The sequence below is a fragment of the Diplodia seriata genome (assembly GCF_021436955.1).
Source record: "Diplodia seriata strain FDS-637 chromosome Unknown scaffold_1, whole genome shotgun sequence".
In the NCBI taxonomy this organism is placed as follows: domain Eukaryota; kingdom Fungi; phylum Ascomycota; class Dothideomycetes; order Botryosphaeriales; family Botryosphaeriaceae; genus Diplodia; species Diplodia seriata.
In genome coordinates this window covers 1,071,805-1,092,329 of record NW_027117308.1, presented here as the reverse complement: position 1 = coordinate 1,092,329, position 20,525 = coordinate 1,071,805, and the positions used below count along the sequence as shown (strand labels likewise).

The 20,525-nt window shown below is 58.5% G+C and overlaps 5 protein-coding genes across 5 annotated transcripts; 3 read left to right on the top strand and 2 right to left on the bottom strand.

The window, feature by feature from the left end:
- Positions 1-1,121: 1,121 nt before the first annotated feature.
- SLS55_000327 (uncharacterized protein) lies at positions 1,122-1,991 on the top strand (the record flags this gene model as incomplete). Its single annotated transcript, XM_066771839.1, has 2 exons — positions 1,122-1,126; positions 1,199-1,991. 2 exons carry the CDS (start codon positions 1,122-1,124, stop codon positions 1,989-1,991), a joined length of 798 nt encoding a protein of 265 aa, XP_066637118.1.
- Positions 1,992-4,693: 2,702 nt separating this feature from the next.
- On the top strand, positions 4,694-5,948 carry RED1 (RNA elimination defective protein Red1; the record flags this gene model as incomplete). The annotated part of the gene is made up of 2 exons (XM_066771838.1): positions 4,694-5,444; positions 5,647-5,948. The coding sequence occupies 2 exons, from the start codon at positions 4,694-4,696 to the stop codon at positions 5,946-5,948; spliced, it is 1,053 nt and encodes a 350-aa protein (XP_066637117.1).
- Positions 5,949-10,581: 4,633 nt separating this feature from the next.
- Positions 10,582-12,846, bottom strand: ROK1 (RNA-dependent ATPase rok1; the record flags this gene model as incomplete). Its single annotated transcript, XM_066771837.1, has 1 exon — positions 10,582-12,846. The coding sequence occupies one exon, from the start codon at positions 12,844-12,846 to the stop codon at positions 10,582-10,584; it is 2,265 nt and encodes a 754-aa protein (XP_066637116.1).
- A 433-nt stretch (positions 12,847-13,279) lies between these two features.
- Positions 13,280-14,141, bottom strand: ATP20 (ATP synthase subunit G atp20; the record flags this gene model as incomplete). Its single annotated transcript, XM_066771836.1, has 3 exons — positions 13,280-13,514; positions 13,570-13,654; positions 13,880-14,141. 3 exons carry the CDS (start codon positions 14,139-14,141, stop codon positions 13,280-13,282), a joined length of 582 nt encoding a protein of 193 aa, XP_066637115.1.
- Positions 14,142-18,317: 4,176 nt separating this feature from the next.
- SLS55_000323 (uncharacterized protein) lies at positions 18,318-19,860 on the top strand (the record flags this gene model as incomplete). The annotated part of the gene is made up of 3 exons (XM_066771835.1): positions 18,318-18,379; positions 18,432-19,304; positions 19,383-19,860. The coding sequence occupies 3 exons, from the start codon at positions 18,318-18,320 to the stop codon at positions 19,858-19,860; spliced, it is 1,413 nt and encodes a 470-aa protein (XP_066637114.1).
- Between the last annotated feature and the right edge of the window lie 665 nt (positions 19,861-20,525).

Sequence of the window (20,525 nt, the reverse complement as noted above, 5' to 3'; positions counted from 1 at the left end):
CGTCCCAATTGTCCAGCCACTTTTTTAGTTGGTTTCTAGTCTGCCCCAACGCACGCAAACGGAAGCCACAAAACATTGGTTCTCGTTAAGGAATTACGAGAAACGAACAGAAGCTGCCCAGGAAAAGAGAGATAAAAAAAAAAGAAAGAAGAAAACAAAATGTCTTCGTCCTCCTCCGGAGCCTTCCCGCCAGCCTTCCTCCCCGGCCTCGGCCACGCCGTCGAGCACCAGACGGCGCAAAACATCGAGGACTTCGAGGCGCAGATGGCGGCAGCGCGCACGCTCCTGCCTGCCGACGACGATCTGGACGAGGCGCCGCCGCCCGCCTACAGCAGGACCGCCAGCAACAACGCCGGCGGCGGCAACAGCAGCAACGGCGGCCGTGCTTCTCCTCTACCGCCACCTCCGCCTCCCTCCACATCGCTGTTTTCGTCAAATGCCCAAGGTGACAACAACAACAACACACCCGGCCTGCAGGCCGGCCGCGCCTGGTCCAGCGAGTCCGTCGCGACGTTCAACAACCTGTGCCTGAAGAACGCCGTCGCCAACGCCTTCGACTACGAGCAGTGCCGGCCAATGCCGCCCGGCTGGGCGGTGCGGCTGACCTTCAGCTTCTTCGGTGGTACCCTTGACGCGCCTAGTAGTGAGGATGATGGCGAGAATAACTTCGAGATCAGGCTGCCCGGGCCGTACGGCTCGAAGAAGGAGGCCAAGGCGGCGGCGGCGGAGCGCGGGTTGGGCGTGTTGGAGAAGGCGATCGTTGAGCGGAGGGAGAAGAGGGGGGCGGGGGGAAAGAGGAAGAAGCCGGCGGCGGCGGGGAGTGAGGATGGGGAGATTAGAGAGGGGAGGGAGGGGGAAGAGCGCGAGGGCGAGAGCGAGGGCGAGGAGGAGCTGGCGGAGAATTGGGTGGGGCTGCTGGGAGGTAGGTTGTTTTCTTCTTGTCCTCCTGTTCCTACTTTCTCTGCTCTTGGTGGTGATGATGACGATGATGATGGCGACGACTGCGGCCCCCTACCTAAGTCGTTGCCTGCCTTACTCACGCACGCCTCCCAGAATACTGCCAAGCCGAAAACAAGCCCCGCCCGCTCTTCCAAGAGTTCACCCTGGGCGCCAACTACTCGATGGAGTGCATCATGCCATCCGAAGAGGGCCGCGGCCCCGACGAGCCGTTCGGCGGCCGCAACGTGCTGTTCAACAGCAAGAAGACGGCCAAGACCAACGCCGCGCGCGAGGCCGTCCGCTGGCTGCGTCAGACCGGCCGCATGCCCAAGACCGGCCACCCCACCAAGAAGAAGATGAAGGCCGCGCAGCAGGCCATGGCAGCAGCTGCCAACAACGCGTCCGCCTCCGCGTCCGCCTCCGCACCTTTCTCCTTTGCTTCTTCTGCGTCTGGTGGCATGTCGGGCCCGCTGCCGACGCCGGTACCTATCGGCGGCGGCGGCGGCACGGCCAGCGGCTCCGAGAGTGACGGCGGCGGCAACAGCAGCAGCAGCAGCGCGGGCGGGCCGCCGGGTTTCAAAGACCGCAGTCTGGGCGAGCAGGTCATGAGTGAGTTTCCCTTCCATTCCCTTTCCCTTTGCCTACCCTTCCCGTTGCCCCTCCATCCCCTCTTCCCTATCCCCATCCTCTCTCTCTCTCTAAAACAAGAGCGCCACCTCACATGCATACGCACACGCACAACAGTCCTCTGCAAAACACTCGGCTGCGCCCAACCCATCTACAAGATCGCGCCCGACCCGCGCGTGCCGTCCATGTGGTCCGGCGCCGCCTACTTCCCGCACGACCCGGCCGTCGCTGCCGGTATCGTCGGGCAATCCTCCACCGCCGTCGGCGAGGTCCGCAACGTGTATGGGAAGAAGAAGGCGCGCGAGGAGGTGGCGAAGAAGGTGTTGAAGCACCTCAAGGGCATGCAGGCCGAGAGGCAGAAGGTGGTGGATGGCGTGTTGGGCGTGGGGGCGGGGGTGGGGGCTCCTGGCGGTGGAGGGAAGTGAGTGGTTCAATGAACGCGTCTTCTTGGGTAAGTGGGTCTTTTCTTCAAGTGGTTATGAGGGGAGTGTGGAGGGGGATGGATGGTGGTGGTGTTTCGCTGTCTTCTCGGGTGGGCAGAGAAGAGAAAGACGGCTTTCGCAAGGCTGCGCTTGGAATGGAATGGGGGAAACAAAAATTGATGACGGGTTGGGGGATAGTGATTGGCGTCGAGATTGGTTACTGATGGTGTATGTGTGTTTTCTTATGAGCAACGAGGGTTGGATGAGAGATTTTGTATACCCGATGTTAGTCTCCTTCTCATACGTGAAGCCAAAATGTTTGAATGATCGGGATGTTTTTCATGGCTTGGGCTGTGTGCACCGGTTCCAGCGGATTTCTCCACCGTTGTTGCATGTGATTGTGCGTGTGGTTGCACGACACTGCATCACCTTAGACGTGCAATGATGGATTGTTTTCGAATAGAGTTACATTGCCAAGCTAGGGAATTGACACGAGCAATGGCCTAAGGGGCCAAAGAACGATCCTGATGTTGGTAATGATAGGACCAGTCGGACGCTGGCAATGATGGTCGGAGGTCAAGTCAAGGCCCCAAAGGGCGGCAAAGGGAGACCCCCGCCATCGCGACGTCCGTCATAAGGGCAGGGAGGAAAATCACAGTGACATTGGAGAACAGCGTGCACGACTGCCAAGGTAGATCAAAGCAACAGAAGCACAGCTTATGCACTCGGTGAGTGGTGCCCTTTTGTTAAAGTCAACGTTGCATCGTCACCTGCTCTTGTCGACGTCCCTTCTGTCTCCGTCCTTGCCTCAGGCTTCCTGCTCGCCTCAGCAATCGTCGTCGGCAAGTAGCGTAGACTATTGAGTTTCCCGGAGGCGGGTTCAAGAGACGGCATCCGTGGGGCCGGCCGCAAGGAGTCAGTCGAGAGGAATCTGACCTCGGCGGCATTCCTGTGGCCGCCCTTGGCCATGTTGTGCGGAGCGGTTTGCTGCACCACTTATGCGCTCATGATCTTGCAAAGGAGCGGTTCCGCAGGCCGGTGAGCATGCGGACTGGGTTCCCGGTTGGTTGGTGCTTGAGGTGCAGGACTTGAGACACGTCTCTTCAAGAAAGTGGATATCTAATCCACAGGCCCGGAGGTTAATATACCAATAGTGGACATCAAGGTGCCTTGCAGGACCGTCGGAGCAAATCGAACCAGTGGTTGACGTCAAGATGAGACTTGGACCGGAGCAGAGGAGACGGACGACAGGACGGTTGCGGAAGTGATGGCTCTCTAACAGAGAGATTGCGCCAGCCGGAAGACAAGTCAGCGGATCTGAGGCCGGGAAGAAGTGCTGGAGCGGAGGGCGTTTTTGGAAGGCCTCAGGACGTGTTACCTAGTTGAGTAACAAGTCCTGGCCAGGTGGTCGTGTGCGTCGGGACTGACGTCGGAGCCACAGGACCCTGGGCTGCAGCGGGCCGCGTCGGCAGAGATGACACAGCTAGATCCGATGGGCTACGTCGCGTCCGAAGGAGCCTAATGCAGTAAGTCCAGAGAGGCGAGGGGCGGCGTGGGTGGGAGGCAGAGTGCAGAGCGCAGCGTCGACGGCGGACACACTGCATCGAGTGGGCCGACGACGCACCGACACGGCCGTAGTGGTGGTGTTCTGCGTTGTTCTTCCGCGGTCTTTTCTTCATCAGCACACCCTGACGCAGGTACATGCGTACGAGCCGTGGAGCCGCAACGCACTGGGATCGACGGCGAAACCGACGGAGAAACAGTGGCTCTGATACGGCATTTAGCCTCGGCCCAGCAGTCGCGGTGGATTAATAACTCGCATGCTGAGCAAGCAGCGGGAAACAGAGGGGCTCCGCTCCGCTGATCTGCGGCGAAGCTTGTGTGTCAGCAGGCGCAGTCCGGGGCAGCGGCTTCCAGAAGGCGCGCTGGAACCGAGGCAAGCACCCAGCCTGGACGAGACGCCGTTTCGGGAGCCGGCCGAGAAAGGCTATCGCGCGGCGGGGCTTCCGCGGCGATCGTGCTTGGCTCAAAATTCTTCTAAGAAGCACACCTCCCCTCCTCGCCGGCCCAACCTCTCCTCCGGTCCACCACCACCGCCCTGCCGCTACGGCCGACTTACTGCTTCCAGCTCCCGCCCCGGGGCGGATGCACGCTCGCCGCCGCGCATAGCCCTATGCTGTCTCGAGCAGCTCGCGCCGACAAACTTCAGCGCCGTGTCCGCCGGCAGCTGCGCGGGGCGGGATCCCGAACCGTGTCTGCGTCCGACCCTGCGGCCTGCGCACATGCCTCCCACGCGCTGCGACGGCCGCCGAGGAGAGAGAGGCTGCGGCGCTGACGAGGCGCGAGAGGTGAGAGGTGAGCGCGTAGGTGGCAGCCACAGCCGGCGGATGGAGGACCCGGGCTGGCCGCGTCGCAGCAGGTGGCGGTGCCTAGGGCAGGAGCTAAACACAGTCTTCACGGCAGCTTCGGCCGCCTGAGCTCAGTAGTCTCGGCCCAGGGCTGACGTCCGCCCGCCTTACGGCCGCCACCGCACCCCTCGAGTTGCATGATGCAATCCCTGACTGACCTCCGCGCCGACTGGCCTGGGGAGCACGCAATATATACCTCTGCCGCACCTAGCTTTGTTCTCGCTCTGTACCTTTCTTGCCATTCCTTCCTCTGCTTCCACCTTGAACAACACTACCCACCGCTCCCCACCTTCCAAAATGGTCCAGAACAAGAGCTTCATCTTCAAGAACCCGCCCGTCGGCGTCCCCAAGGCCGGCGTTGACCTCACCGTCGAGGACCGCGCCTTCGACCTGGAGGCTGCTGCTCCGGCCGGCGGCATCACCCTCAAGAACTTCTATGCCTCTCTGGACCCCTACCAGCGTGCCCGCATGAGGGACCCCAAGATCAAGTCGTACTTCCCCGCCCTCCAGCTCGACGAGCCCATCGACAACAGCGTCGTCAGCAAGGTCCTGAAGAGCGACAATGAGAAGTTCAAGCCCGGCGACCTGGTCGTCGGCATGCTCCCCATCCAGGAGTACACCGCCCTGCCCGCCGACAAGGTCCAGTCCGTCCGCCACATCCAGAACCCCCACGGCCTGGACGCCGCCAACTTCATCGGTCCCCTCGGCATGCCCGGCCTGACCGCCTTCTCCTCTTTCTACGAGATCGGCAAGCCCAAGAAGGGTGAGACCATCTTCATCTCCGCCGCCAGCGGTGCCGTCGGCCAGATTGTCGGCCAGCTGGCCAAGCACGAGGGCCTGAAGGTCGTCGGCAGTGTCGGTGACGACAAGAAGCTCGACTTCATCACCAAGGAGCTCAACTTCGACGCCGGCTTCAACTACAAGAAGGAGAAGACCTCCGAGGCTCTCGCCCGCCTGGCTCCCCAGGGTATCGACATCTACTACGAGAACGTTGGTGGTGAGACCCTCGAGGCTGCCATTGACGCCATGAACAACCGCGGCAGGATCAGTAAGTACCCGCAACCTCTTCACTCCATTCTTCTCCCCACATTCGCACGATTGCTTCCGACGATGAAATTTCTACCAACATAATCGCAATTTTTCTGAATCACAATGTCGACTTCTTCCACCAACTCTGAGGGGCACTGCCATCTTCCCCCTTCCAACCACACACTTGTTCAAGGAGCGTTTTGGCTAACTCTCTTCACCAGTCGCCTGCGGCATGATCTCGCAGTACAACCTGCAGCCGGAGGAGCGCTACGGCGTCAGCAACCTGTTCCACATCGTCAGCAAGCGCATCGTGATGCGCGGCTTCATCGTCTCCGACGAGGAGATGGGCCCCAAGTACGCGGTCGAGCACCAGAAGAAGCTGCAGCAGTGGATCGCCGACGGCTCGTTCAAGGTCAAGCTGCACATCGACAACGGCATCGACTCCGCGCCCGAGGCCTTCCTCGGCATGCTGTCCGGCAAGAACTTCGGTAAGGCAGTGCTGAAGATTGCCGATCTTGAATAGGAGTAAAGAAGGAGATCAAGAAGAAAGAAGATACCCCATGGGATTTGTTGTTGTTGTAAGATGAGTGAGGTAGATTAGTGGATGGCTGGGTTCAACCGGCCGAAGATACAATGACGTCTGCGATTACGGCTGATAACATTCGATAAAGAAAAAGCGTAGACCATGTTCGGGAGCTCGAAAGGGTCACCTGAACCAGAAAAGCGTAGATAAAATATAATATTTAAGTCAACCTGAGTGTTCTCCTGTCCTGCAATTACAGAGCATCCTATGCATATGAATGCATAAGGGTACTACACCACGCAAACACTCTCCTTTCATCCTCTTTGCCGGCCGCACTTTTCCCCCGCTCAAAGATCAAGTTTATTCTTTCTCATTTGTTTTTCTGGCTCTCCCATTCTCCACTACAAGCTCCGCAGTGATGCCCCTCCAAGGATGGAACTGCTCATCACTAGATAAAGCTGCCACGCACATCGTCTTCGATTTGATGGCGAGCATCAACACTTGGCCTCCAAACCTCGCGAGCAAGGCTCACCAAAACGGACAACTTCTTTCCGCCGTCCCCCGCATGCCGAGGCGAACCAAACACCACTCCAGTTGGACAGGCTAACGGATGGTTCAATCTTCTCCCAGTAGCCATTCAACTCGGATCCTCAGAACCAACTCTGGCGTCTGTCCGGTTGCACCGGCTGCTGTTGTCAGCTTGTTTTTCAGCAAGGGACTGGTGCCCTTGTTATACTAGCTGTGAAGAAGCACTGCGAGGGTGCGGGCGAACAGTGCTCACGAGGCAACCGGAGGAGGTGGTGTTAGTTGGGGGTGCTCGTGCGCAGTGTTTGAGCTGTGGGTATATAATACATGCAGAGAGTACCGTTGAGAAAGCTGTGCTTGTTGACTGGACTGTGGTTTTCTTCCGAGCGATACTACTAGGATCGTCCTATGTGCTTCACCAGCTGACTTTTCGGCCCGTTGCCTTTTGGCTTTTGCCATTGTACGCTCAGCAGAGCCGACTCCAGCGATGGTTCTCGTCATCATTCGCTGAGGCTGCTGCTGTGCAATCACTTCGGAAAATGACGGACACTGGCGCATGGCTCTGTTTAACTGTGGTTGGGAATCGGACTTTGGGCACACGCTTACCTAGCAGTTCGACGGGATTGCTGTTAAATAGCTGCAAACAAGAGCCTACCTGCAGTATCATTAGTCGCTGGCCCGTTTTTGTACCTTGAGCTCTTTTGGTTACATTGCTGGGGAAAACATTTGGAACGATTGTCAGCTCTTTCTTATGTACCAGAAAAGTTCCCTCGGTGAGACGCATGTGGGACATGGCACCGGCGGGCACGAAGAAGGAGCGTGTGCTCACCAGCTCGGAAGCGATCATGGGGTGCGGTCATCTAAGCAGGTTCCTGCGGCCTGCAGATCCATGGGGCACTTCTTCTGCTCGTGGTGCCTTTTCATCAGCTGGACTGGGTCTTGGCTGTGTTGGTTTATACACGGTTTTACTCGGTGGTGTTTGAAAACAGCATGTGCACTGGGGGTGGTGAGATAAAGTGTCGATAGTCTTTCAAAAGGTCATCACTCTTTCCTGTCCCGGAGACACTGAAATGACTTTGCTACCGTGTCAGCATCCAGCTCGGCTCCGTTCACCATCTTAGCATGCTGTGGAGTATTGTGAGCTGGAGGTGCTGCTCGTAAGCATCGTTAGGCTTTGATGCTATTCAGGAGTATCATCAACCGATCGTTCGAGATAAAGGCCGACTCTACTTCTTTGCGCCGGTGGGCGCCACCCACCCAGTTCTTGTGTTGGGAATCCCACAGACACAGTATGATTGCGAATTTGATCCTCATAGCAATTTTTGCGGCACAAAAGCTACTGCCAAAGCACAAACAGAACCAGAAAGGGAAGACGTCTTTTAAAGCGAGGAGATGATGGCTACCCATTGAAGCGACGCGTGCTTCTTCCAGGGAAAAGCGCTCGTGAGGCTTTTGTATCAAGCGACACGCGTGGCATTGACTTCACATGCGCTTCAAAGAACGCAGGTCGCTAGCAAAGCCTGTCACGAGGTCATCAGCGTGGGGTCTGAGGGCAAGAAGCAAGGTTTTGTAAGTAATTCCAATCTTGTAGGTAGCTGAAACTGCGCGAAACTCTTGTAAGAGTTGTCCACCGAGCTTGTCTTAAGCTCAAGGCGCTGTGACTTTCAAGCTCACTGCCACATATGCGTTCTTGGGCTCGTGGCACCCTCCGCTTGGGTTCAGCCAATGTCCTTTCCGGGGACTTCCATCATTGTATCAAATCCTCCAGCATCACTTGGTATCCGTGATACAATCCAGCTTTGTATCGCATTCATGCAGGCCGTCATCACGGTAACCACACTCGCCGCAACAGTACATAGCGAGTAATCGCATGCCCCGTCTACCGTTTCTCAAATCAACGATCGCTTGCTTCGCGAGAAAACCCGCGCGCTCCAAGTATAAGCCAATCTTCTTGGATTTCCCTTGCATGGTAAGATCCGGGGCCGTAATGACAAAAGCCGACAAGTCCACGAAGGAAAAGCGCGAGTTCGGTGTTTTATGAGAGAGGAGGCATAGAGAATTGCAACACGTACACGTGCCTGTCTGTACTGCTCTGGGCTGTGCCAAGTGCTCCTAATAAGCCCTGGGTGCTCCTTCAGAAGCTTCGGGGAGGGAACGAGCTTGTGGTACAACTGGTCACGAGGGTATAGGGAGCGTTGGCTTGGAAAGCTTGACTTAAATGCCTTGCGGGCTCTTTCCGACTACTTGGGAAATGCGTGAGCGGGTCTGTGGCATGATGGTGACGGCTTGGGACACCCACCCACTTGTGCTGCGGGCACGTTTTACTTTGCACTTTCTCTGTCGGAGTGGCGATGCGCATAGCAGAAGTTTATCCCCATGAGTGTTTTGGGGTAAAAGAAACAAGACAGTGCGGAGCGACAGTATCACTACATACTGAACGTCATCAAATTCCCACAACAATGCTTTACAGCAAAAGTTGGAAACGAAGCTGGCGCGTTGATCCATGACAGATCTTATTCCACGGGCCCAGCTTCCCGAAGTTCGGTCACATACGCCTCACCATTCAGCTTTCATTCGCGCGACTACTGCTAAACCAACTCAACAACACGCAATAAGTCGCAGTCCCATGGCCCAATTCTCCTCATAATATCGCCATTGGCACGCGCAGAATATATCTTGTTGGGCTGTGTGAGCGGACAAAAGTCATCACTGCTGTCTCTTCAATTGACCATTTTTGGCCTTTCGTTGTGCTGCGCTCTACTGTGGATAAATTGGCAGGTTATCATCCTTGAGCCCGACCAGGAAGTTAGCAGGCTGGACCAAATATGATGCCGTAATACTCTCTCCTGTCCCTTCGTGTACATATAGCTCCAACCATCCAAAAGCTGCCTGCCTTTCTGCTCATCCCCCCATTGGACATCTATCAATGTCTAGTGTCTGGGCAACAACTCGCCCGCACCTTTGAACGTTCAATTCCGAAAGCCGGACGGTGCCTCTTCAATGCCCGCATGAAAGCCAAACCGTAAAAGGAACAAAGTGCATCATTGCCAGACGCGGAGAGCGCAACGGCGGACATGGCCAGTTGGCGTTCCATCGGAAAACCTGCTGGTCGATCAACAGCGGTCGGGGCCAGAGCCTTCTTATTTTCCCATCCAGCATTATCAACAAAAATGTCGTGCGTCGTGCGCATAAGCTGCATTTACCCCTCATGTACGCAGGACGCCGGCAAAGCAAGGCGAGCAATCGGCTAGATGTCATTCGCGGAACGATCGCCAAAGATCTCTGACTTCCGCCCTGATCCATGTTATTCCCTCTTCCATGTGAAAAAAGTAGAAACAAACTGCGGGAATGTCGGGCGGAACGGATACGCGCTTGACGCCTTCTGTCTTTGTTTCTCCTTCCCGAGCCTTGGCCCGTATGATCAGGGGGGTGCATACATGTATGCGGAGTGAAGGCGCCCGCGGAGGGAAGTGGTGATGATATTCGCGTGCTTTTTGATTCTCTCGTATCTGCAAGTGCACGTCAGCTTGGATATGCCAACCACAGTGTGTCTCGAATCTTATCAGATATACCCCACCAGAGATGTTGCACCCTGCTTACATGGGCGGTTGAAGGCACTGTCTAGACGTGCTTGTGTTGTCTACTTCCCAATTTTCACTGCAACTGCCCATTAGAGAAAGAGTGGTACCAAGGAAAGAGCACGACCCCAATATCTTCTGCGAAAGGGACCAACGCAGCGTTCAAGCCGCCGCTTTGGCAGGTAGGCGTTGGATGGTCTTTACGGTCTGTCGCCGCACTGTCGAGGGCTTGTAGGGCAAGTTGAGCGGAGTTTCTGAGTTGAATGGAAAAGAACAGAAGAGGATGGGCCGAGGCGGAAGGTATGTCTTCGATGTGGACCCTGAACTACCTAACAGGAGTGACTAAGCAACACTAGTTGGGGTAGAAAGTAACGGGGAATAGCTTGGCGGGAAATTATGTCTTAGTATCAACCTGAGTCACCCGGCTGAGTGAACCGCTGTCAGTTCGTGACAGTATTGATTTCGAGGCGGGTAGAAAGACACTATCAACTTTTTATTTTCTCACCTTCTCTACACCCATCCCCGGCCCTCTAATCATCGAACCCCCCAAACTCCCCTTCGCTCTCCTCCCCACCGCCATTTTCCTTCCTCTTCTTACTCGCCTGCACTGCCGCCTTCCTATTATGTTCCATCTTCCGCGCGAAGCCGGGCTTCGTGCTGATCTGCGTGCGCCACTTGCCCCTGCCCTGCTTGAGCTCGACGCCCGCCCTTCTCGCCTCCACGCCCCTCTTCTTCAACATCTTCTTCTCGCGCTTGCTTGGCGTGGGCAGCGCGTCCAGCATCCATTGCTGAATCGTCGCCTTCCTCTCCCCCTCCTCTCCCTTACCGTCCCTCAGCGCCTCACTCGCCTTGATGATGTTTGCAATGTTCTTGATATACGGCACATCCTCCTCCGTGTACAACGTCACCGCCACGCCACCCTCGCGCCCCGCCCGCCCCGTGCGGCCGACGCGGTGCACGTACGCGGCGCCAGACGACGGCACGTCGTAGTTGACGACGCCGTTGATGCCGCGGAAGTCGACGCCGCGCGCCAGCAGGTCCGTCGTGATGAGCACCCACACTTCGCCCCGGCGGAAACGCGCCATGACGCCGTCGCGCAGCGACGATGACAGCGACGAGTGCAGGACCGCGATGCGCGACGAGCCGCCCGCTTCGGGCGGGATGTCGTATTGCAGTTCCGAGTAGAGGGCTTGGGCGCGGGGGATGGTTTGGGTGAAGATGAGGAAGGGCGGGCGGAGAGTCGGGGTGGTGTCGTCCCTCCTGGACGTGTTGGGATGTAGTAGCTGGCGGACGGCGAGGAGCTTGCCTTGTTCCGTGGCGGCGTAGGTGAGCTGGTGGTGGATGTTGGGGACGGCCGAGTCTTTGAGACCGACGACGAGACGGGCGAGGTTGGGCCGGGTGATGCCGGAGGGTGCGATGGATGTCCAGCGAGAGGTGATGGTGGTCTTTGCTAGGTCCTCAATGCTTGATCCCATGGTGGCCGACCAGAGACTAACCCGCAGCAGCGGGCTTGTGCAAGCATTCCAGATGGCCAGAGTTTGCTCGCGGAACAGTGGATCGAGTAGCACATCTGCTTCATCCAAGACGAAGTACTTCACGGACGGGAGAGAGCCTGGCTTTCCATCCGCAAGCTGGAGTGCATGTAGTAGAGAAAGGGGCGTTGAGACCAGAACTTCTGACTTAACCAGCTGACCTCTCTTGCGCTTCTTTATCCCCTTGATGCTCTTTTCGTCCTCCGAGGCGGAGCCACCTTGGCTCTCGCTATCGCTTCCTTCGGAACCGTTGTATTCGTCTTCCGGCTTGGATTCCTCTTCCACGGATCCTTCCAAGACCTCCATACCTTTACGCATGAGAGAAACCTTGATTCCCGTTTTCAGGCAGAGTTTCCGTCCTTCGTTGACGATTTGACTGGCCAATTCCTTGGTAGGGGCAAGTACAATTGCCTGGACGCCTTCGTTCTCCTTTGCGTGTGGATCCTTCTCATCCCGTGCTTGTTTACGTCTCCGCAAAAGTGACTCGATGACGGGGATCAGGAAGGCTAAAGTCTTCCCGCTACCAGTCGGCGCAACCGTAAGAAGATCGACTCCGTTGCTATCGGGATCCGCGGCATCCAACAGCAATGGCAAGCTGGCCAGCTGCACTTCCGTCGGTACTGTATAGCCCTGCGCATCGATATTTTCTGCTAATCTTCTGTTCACGTTGAACCGTGATCTCAACTGGCCAAAGGACGTGAGCGGTTGCGGGAACAGCTGCACTTTGGATTTCTTGTGCTGCGGCACCTCCTGCTCCTTCGCCTTCTTGCGCTTCTTGGATTTCCGCTCCGCCGCCTTTTGCTCCGCCTCTTGCGCCTTGTAGTCCTCCAGCAGGGTGATCTTGACCTTGTGCGAGCGCAGTATGCGCCTGCTTTCCTCCTCGGTTACCGGCTCCACACCACCAGCAGATCCTTCCTCGGTCTGCTTCTCTTCCGCCTCGCCCTTGTCTTGCTTCGCACCCGTACCTGCTGCTGCTGCGACCTCGGGCTCCGTCCTCTTGTCCTCCCGCTTCCCATCGCCGAAGAAGTCGAGTTCGGGCGGCAGATCGACGGTTGCTTCGGCAACATGGTTCTGGCCTCTCTTGCGCTTCTTCGTCTTCGATTGCGTAGCCGGTGTCGAGGCTGAGATGTCGTTGGTAGCGTCGCGGCCGAAAAGCTGCGGATTTGAGTTTGCGCCACTGGAAGGCGTCTTCGCTGCGGGCGCATTCTTCGCTGCGCCTTTGCCGACGTTGGTGCCGCGGGACAGCAGCTTGAGGAAATCCATTCTCGAGATGTCGTGAGGTTGGGTTTAAGCGTGCCGGGTTAAGAGCGATCAGTGGTGGCGATGCATAGTTTTGTGGTAGCGACGAGCGTTGGCGGCGCTAATTCCGCTATCGAAAAAAAAATACAGTACTTATCGGCACTGTCAAAGCTTCACGCCATCACGTGCGCCTATATCACCAAGCTTCGAGCTCACGGACATGCAGCGATGGCCCAATTGATGTAGAAATACAAAGGAAATGGATAAAACTCTAGAAGCAGCATATGTGCATGTAGTACAGTGTCTTGCTCCGTGGAACAAGGTGTGCTCCTCTAGTCGACGGCTCTCTACGACTTTTGCCGCCTATTTTCGACTCCCACCCGTCCCCGGCCCCGTCTGCGTCTGCTTCCAACTGACAGCTGACTTGTCTACCATCCATCGCACTCGACTTCACCCTTTAGTGGTGGGCCGGCGCGCTCGACCTGTAGCCGACGATCTTCATGCGGCCAATCATCTCGCCAACGGTGAAAAAGCCGAGAACCTCCGCGGCAACGACACCGGCAGAAGCCAGCTCCGCCCTGTTCACGTTCCTGACACGGGCCAGGAGGTTGGAGGTCTGGCCGGAGATCTGGGAGGGGTTCTTGAGGGCGTTGAGGAGGGGCTGGAAGTAGGCCTGGAAAGTTTGCGTGGACCTGCAGGGGTCAATGAGTATGGTCCATCTCAGGGCTGTGCCCGGGAATTGCTTACGGAGGGCTCATCTTGCGGGCCTGGAAGACAATCTTGCCGAGCTCAAGCGTGACGCGCGAATAGTAGACGGTGGGGGGGATGAGAGCTGCGGGGAAGCCATGTCAGTAGGGTGGACGCAAGCTTGTTGGAGCAATGGCGGTTTTGGACGCGCCTGCAGCACCGTGGACGAACACGCAAGCTGCAGGCATCTAGAACACCATCGAAAGCGCCAATGACCCAGTCGCCGGGGCATCGTGTCGTCGGAGATAAGCTCGCGGAATGGCACACGCCAATTCGCACGCTGGGGTTGTAATTCACAGAGCGCACTTACACTGGACGAAGCCCGCAACCTTGGCGGTGCGGCCGCCGGCGGATGCCAGACGCTGCAGAGCAGCGCCGCCAAACTGAGTGGCCTTCGCGAAAGCAGCGCCGCCGGTCGCAGTCGCGCGGGAAAGGCCCTCAGAGGCCTTGGAGGTGGCTTGAGCGGCCTTTTCCTTCGCGGCCTCGGAGGTGTTGGAGGCGTGGCGCACGGCGGGGCGACGCAGGGCGAAGCGGGACTGCCGCAGCACGGCGCGAGAGGCAGCGAGCGACATGGCGGCGGCGATGGAGGAGCGGAGATGGGGTGGTGTCGAGGGTGGATGAGGCTGCGTGCTCCGTGGGCGTTGAGGTCAACTCTGCCGTGCACGCCCGAAGGGAAAACCATTCCAGCGCCTCGGGCGCCAAGACCCTAGCTGAGATGCCGGTCTTGCGCGACAGTCACCATCGCCCTTCGACACACCACTTTCACGCTTTTGGCTTTCTATCACAATGATCGCACTGCAATCCCGCACGCCTGTCGCTACGGGAGTCCTGGCCGCGCCGCCGTTCGTTTCCATGTTTCCACCCATCCGGCCCACCCCCAATGCAGCCCAACCTCGGATGGCAGCGTCTGACTGCCGGCCAGGAGGTACGAAGGAGCAGGTCACTAGGTACCGCCGATGGCTTCGCTAGGTCCGCAGGCCGGCAGCTTCGGATGCTCACCACACGTCCTTCATCTCTGCCATCCTCTCCGCTCCACCCACGCACTAACCACCCCTCCATGACCCCTCCGTGCCCCTCCTACCCCTTCAGGGGTTGGTTGCAGTGCTGATGGCCTCAGCCGGACAAGCCCCTTCCACGTAACGTGAAGCAATCCAACCACAGGGACTCGAGGGGACCGTCCTGGTGCGAGAACCCGTCGGTGGGCGGCGAGCCTGGCCCAACGTCCAATGGAAAGCGTTCGACCACTGCGGTACTCTTCGAACCACCCCCACACGCGTGCGGCACGGAATCCACGCCGCAGTTTGAAGGGGCTGAATGCTTTTACTCCTCCTGGTCGAGAACGAAGACGACCTCAGATGCCGAGCCACCGAACGGTATGGGCAATGGCTTTTCACCCTACCGTGTCCACCCATCCGTCATCCCCACCGGCCAGACCGTCGTCCTCCACTTCCGTTGACATCACACATGCGCCATCCCAGGGTCTCTTCCACTACCCGGACCCTCGGGTGCTGCATTGCTCGTGTGGCTCTTTTGCTGCTGTCGTTCCGGGACGCGCAACCCCTACTTCGTTCGTGGGTCTTGACGAAAAGAGATGCTGAGCGCGAGTGGAAATTGGGCAGTTGACAAATAGGGTCCCGGTAAACCACCTCTTCTTCATGCTCCACCAAGTACCAGGTACCGAGAAGACCGAGAAGCGAAATGGACCAATAAGACCCGAGCGTGCAATTAGAGGTCGAAGGAATAGATTGATTGAGACAAACAGGCCCGCAGCCGACATGGAACCCTACAGCAGGGCATCGAAAGTCTGGCCGATTGACGTTGCGGACCGGAAACGAGAGCTGCTCGTTCGATTTTCTAATTACCTCTGGAGTATCATGTCATCAGCCAGCTCAACCGCATCGAATAGTAGCACTCGGCGTGGAACATAAAGAGAAGAGTATTAGAAGCGAGAATGAAGATGTGTCGACGAGACGTCATACCGCAATCTCGGCAATGAGTCGCGGCCTCCTGTCTCCATAGTACCGTTCCGGAGCGTCAACGGACGCATTTTCCCATGAATGGCGAGCGCTTGCGTTATTCAACGTTGGCTTCTGAAAGACTAGAACGGGTGGGGGGGCCAGCCATTGCGAGGGGAGCTAGAGCAAATTGTCATCAGCTTGTTCACAGCAACGGGGAGGGCCGGTGTGCCGTCGATCCCTTATGCAAGCGCCCAGGCCGCACCAGCAAGAGAGAGGTCTGGCCGGCATGTTGAGTCGTTGGCGATGGGGTCGATACGAAGACACGTCTACGGGACCACGCCGTTGCCTATTGGCAATGTTCTGGGCTCAGGGGCTAAGTACAGCAGCAATCGCGGTGTGGATGCTATTCTCGGCTTGGCACTGCGGAGTGCTCAAAGCGCGCGCGGGATTGTCATCGGTACTTTCCACAAACTCCTCATCTCCGCGTCGGTACAGTAAGAGAATCAACTTCTGCTAATTTTGGACGACTTCTACGAGAGGATTAGCAGACGACGGAACGCCGTAATACCCGATGTGGATTGATGGGTCTCCCAGCGCTATCTCCGGTGTGGAGTGACGGGCGCACATCTTCCACACGTCGACGCGTAACCGCTCGAGGGAGCAGCAGACGGAATAACGGACATCAGGGGAGATGAGTTGCACAGCCGCGCAGAAGGCAGAGCATTGAGCTAAAAAGACGTCTCCAGCACACCGCCCACGCCGCCCCCTCCCGAACCGTAGCCGGGCTCGACCTGATTGACGCCCTCTGTCGGTAGATATCTCGCAGCCCCGCGCCTGGTACAGGATCCTTCTATTGGGTGGCCTCGAGGGCACGCCAGCCGCGGGCACGGCGAGTCGGATCAAAGAGCGGGCCGCATGCCCTGAGCTGCAGGCTCTCCGCGCGGGCTTCTAGAAGGAGGAGCTGCTTGGGCTGGTCACGCTCCCTTCCCTCGCGCTGCTGAGGGCGCAGCGGCGACCCCTCCGGGCGGCATTCTATTGGTCTTATGGGCCTGGGACTCGGAGATCGAGGGCGCACCCATGTCGCGGCGGGCAGCGACGGCCTGCAGCCGCTGCCGATTCAGCAGATCGATCTCGTTTCGTGCCTGCCGATAGGCCGGGAAGCCGCGCGGAGGCGGGCAGCTGCGGAGAGGAGGGGCTTGGTGGGCGCTCCGCGGTGGTGGTCGGCGGCAGCAGGGCGAGCAGGGCCATCTGGGGGACGGAGCGGAGGCGCTGGGCAGCGCCTGCGACACGGCCGCCTGCAAGCCCTTCACATGGGCGAGGCTAGGGCGGGTGGTACACATGTGGCCTTGTTAGAAACAAGCTCAAGACGAAAAAGCAATTCTGGAGCATGGGTGCCACGATGGACGACGTCGATGCGGCTCAGCCCTATCTCCAACCCAAGTCGCCGCATCGCGGCCGGCAGCCAGCCGCGCCGGGCCGGCGAGGTCGCGCTGGCCTCTGACTAAACACGGGCTGAGCGGTCGAGGGCACGAGGGGACTCGTCGCTGCTGCTGCGCGGTGGAGCCTCGCTCGCTCGGGGCGGCGGGCGCTGGGGGGATTCGGACGATGCTCATCATATCCGCAGCAATGGCCACTTTCCGTTTTCTCCCTTGCGCACGCTGGCTAAATAACCTGACATGCATCGGAACGGGAGGCGTCGTTCCCCCCGCTGCCCCCGGGCAGATCATTGCTGCAGCTCGACGAGCGTGCGGATAAAACGCAGCGGCAGGAGATTATGCAGCCCGCATGGCATGATGACGGCGCGGCGCACGTTGCGTGCAGGCTGCCGGCTCGCTTGAGGCGGGCTGGGCTGTGGGCGCGGAGAGCGTGGCCGGGAGCGCGTGGAGGGCCCGGGCAGTGGGCAGCTCAGCGGGAGGGCGCGGTCAGTCGAGGGCGTGTGGAGGGCGGGCCCCGGCTAGGGCAGGCGCGGCGCGGGCGCTGCATACGAAGTTATCGATGGCGCGAGCATGACATGTAAGACTTTGATGTCAGCCACCGCGGCGATACGCTGCTCGTGACGGGCCTAGTCGCCACAGCAATTCGCCATGTTCCGGCGTCGTTGATCGCCGGCGCTGTGGAGAGAGCTGGGGCGTGTGCGCTGGGCTTCGGCGGCGGAGCGCTGGCGACAGGCATTAGCCGACGGCGCGCTGGTCGGTCTCCATCCAGCATCACACCACGGCCGCGGCGAAGCGCATCGGGGGGCTTGCTGGGCGACGCGGCGGCGCTTGCAGCAGGCTGGCCGCGGAGGCAGTGGGCCGGCGCTGCAATCGAGAACGAGGCACTCGAGGCTCCGGCCTGCCTATTCTTAACGCGCCTCCACTCGCGCGGGAGCTGGCACGAGCGTGTGCATGATCGGAGGCCGCGCGACGGTGCCCTCGCCTAGGCGGCGCGCGTTGGCGACAGTGCCCCCCTGCACCTGGCCCTTCCTGACCTGCAGTGTGTGGGTGCGGAAATATGTCGATCGACTAAGATGGATGGGTAAAGCGCGCCTGCAGGCAGTTACAGAACTGCTCAGTGGCCTGGTGGGCCCGGGCTACGGGCCATGCACAAGGACTTATTCTTTGACGACATGCTGCTGCGCTATTCAAACCCATCAACGGCGTACTTATTACCAGTCATATTCCACTCTCAGATGTGGCTGCACTATTTAGTCCCTCCCCTCCCCGAGTGAAGCGCCGCCTGACAAGCGCATCGACGCGAGCAGTCCCGTCGTCTCCCCTACACTCGTTGCGTCCCTCGTTTGGCGTTGCAATGGAGGCTCTCTGGTCCTTTGTCGACCAGCATTGGTGGCTGACCGTCTTCGCCCTGACCTTGTAAGAGGCTCCCGCACCTTCACATGCCGCAGTCCCGCTGACCGTCCCCGAGCCTGCTCAAGGGCACCCGCACGATAATAAACGCCATTGCTTTCTACGCGCTGTACAGGCCCATCCCCATTCCCGAGAAGCCGACGTACACGGCCGACGATGTCACCGTCATCCTGCCCTCCATCGACGGCGACGGCGAGGAGCTGCGGGAGACCGTCGGTTCAATCCTGCGCTGCGCGCCTGCAGAAATCATTTTGGTGACGATCGACGCCAACGTCAACCGGGCCAATAAGATGATAGACGCCATGGGCGGCGCCGCGCAGAAGACGATCCGAGTTATGAGCGTGCCCCAGGCAAACAAACGCCGCCAGATGTGCACTGCCATCCCGCAGGTTTCGACCAAGATCATCATCTTCGCCGACGACGACGTGAGCTGGCGCAGCACCCTGCTGCCCTGGATCTTGGCCCCCTTCGAGCGCCCCAACATCGGCGGCGTCGGCACCAACCAGAAGATCAAGAGGAACGACAGCTTCCGCTATCTCTCCAAGGAGTACCTGTGGCAGTTTCTCGGGGAAATGTACATTCGGCGCCGCAATTTCGATATCACCGCCTGCACCCAGATAGACGGGGGTCTCCCCTGCCTGTCCGGCCGCACCGTCGCCTACCGCGCGCGTATCCTGCAGAACGGCGATTTCACCCACGGCTTCCAGAACGAGAAGTGGAACGGCTTCACCCTCAATGCGGACGACGACAACTTCATCACCCGCTGGATGGTCTCGCACGGCTTCGACACCACCGTCCAGTACCACCAGGAGGCCGAGGTCGAGACGACGCTGGAGTGCAACCGCCGGTACCTGTACCAATGCCTGCGCTGGGTCCGGAGCAACTGGCGCAGCAACCTGACAACCATGTTCGTGGAGCGCCACACCTGGACGTAAGAGATCCCTTCCCGAACGGGGTGTCGTTGCCCGATGCCGTTTGGAAATGAGCCCTGCTGACCTTACCGCCGCAGACGCCAGCCGTGGAGCACCTACGCCGTGCAGCAGACCACGCTGACAGCCTGGGCCCTGCCGTACGACCTGGCGCTGTTCTACACCCTGTACCGCGCCAGCATCAGCGAGGGCTTCGACTACAACACCTGCCTGGCCGCCGCCATCGCCCTCGCCGCCTGGATCATCTTCAGCAAATGCACTAAGTTGATGCCCCACTTCGTGCGGCACCCCGAGGACACGATCCTGCTGCTGCCCGTCGTCGTCGTGTTCGGCTACGTCCACGGCCTGATCAAGTTCTGGGGCTTGGTCACGCTCAATGCTGTAAGTTCATGCCGCCTCAACCCGTACCCCGCACCCAGCCCCTTGCTCACAGCTCGCTCGCAGACCACCTGGGGCAGCAGACCCGCCGCAGACACCGACGACGCCATCCGAATGGAGCGGCCCAAGGTGCAAGCGCATCCGGACAGCGAAAAGTCATTACCGCATCTTCCAAAATAGACACCATACGCTTTTTGTTCGAGTTGTTTTGCTTGGTGGTCTTCTGCATAATGCCGCGCTCGTGCCCGCTTCCGGAAAGGGGGGGCGTGAGATCTAATCTTGCATGGCTGGCTAGGGTTTGTTGATGTTGCGTCGCACAGCGATCGTCGCACGCCGGGAGAGGTGTGCCATTGGGTTTTTCGTCTATCTTCTTCCCTGTTCATCTTTTTCCCCTTTTCGTTTTCTTTTTTTCTTATTCACAATGCACGGCGGAGGCGCCGAAGGCTGCGCACTTGGTTTTTATTTTTTCTTGCTCAAGGAAAAAATGGACGGGAGGCTGGCTTGCATTCACATTGTCTTGGGCCATTTGTCGCGCTGCACTGCGAAAGCGGGTTTGGATATCTTTCTTCTTTCTTCGCCGCGCCCGGTTTCCTCCTGCATTTTGCGCCTTTCATTTTTTTTACACCGTGTTTGCCGATATCCCAGGTTGGCGTAGAGGGCACCAGCAGCTTGCATCATGTCCAGAGAGAGACCTCGATCTCACGATTTGTGTGTATAGTACACTTTTCTCATGGGGCGGGTTAAAAAAGAAGACCAATATAGTCAGCAGTAATGCTATGCATATCTCTCACGACGATGACCAGTCGACCTCGGGGCGGCGCGTGGTGGTGAAACGCGACGATAAA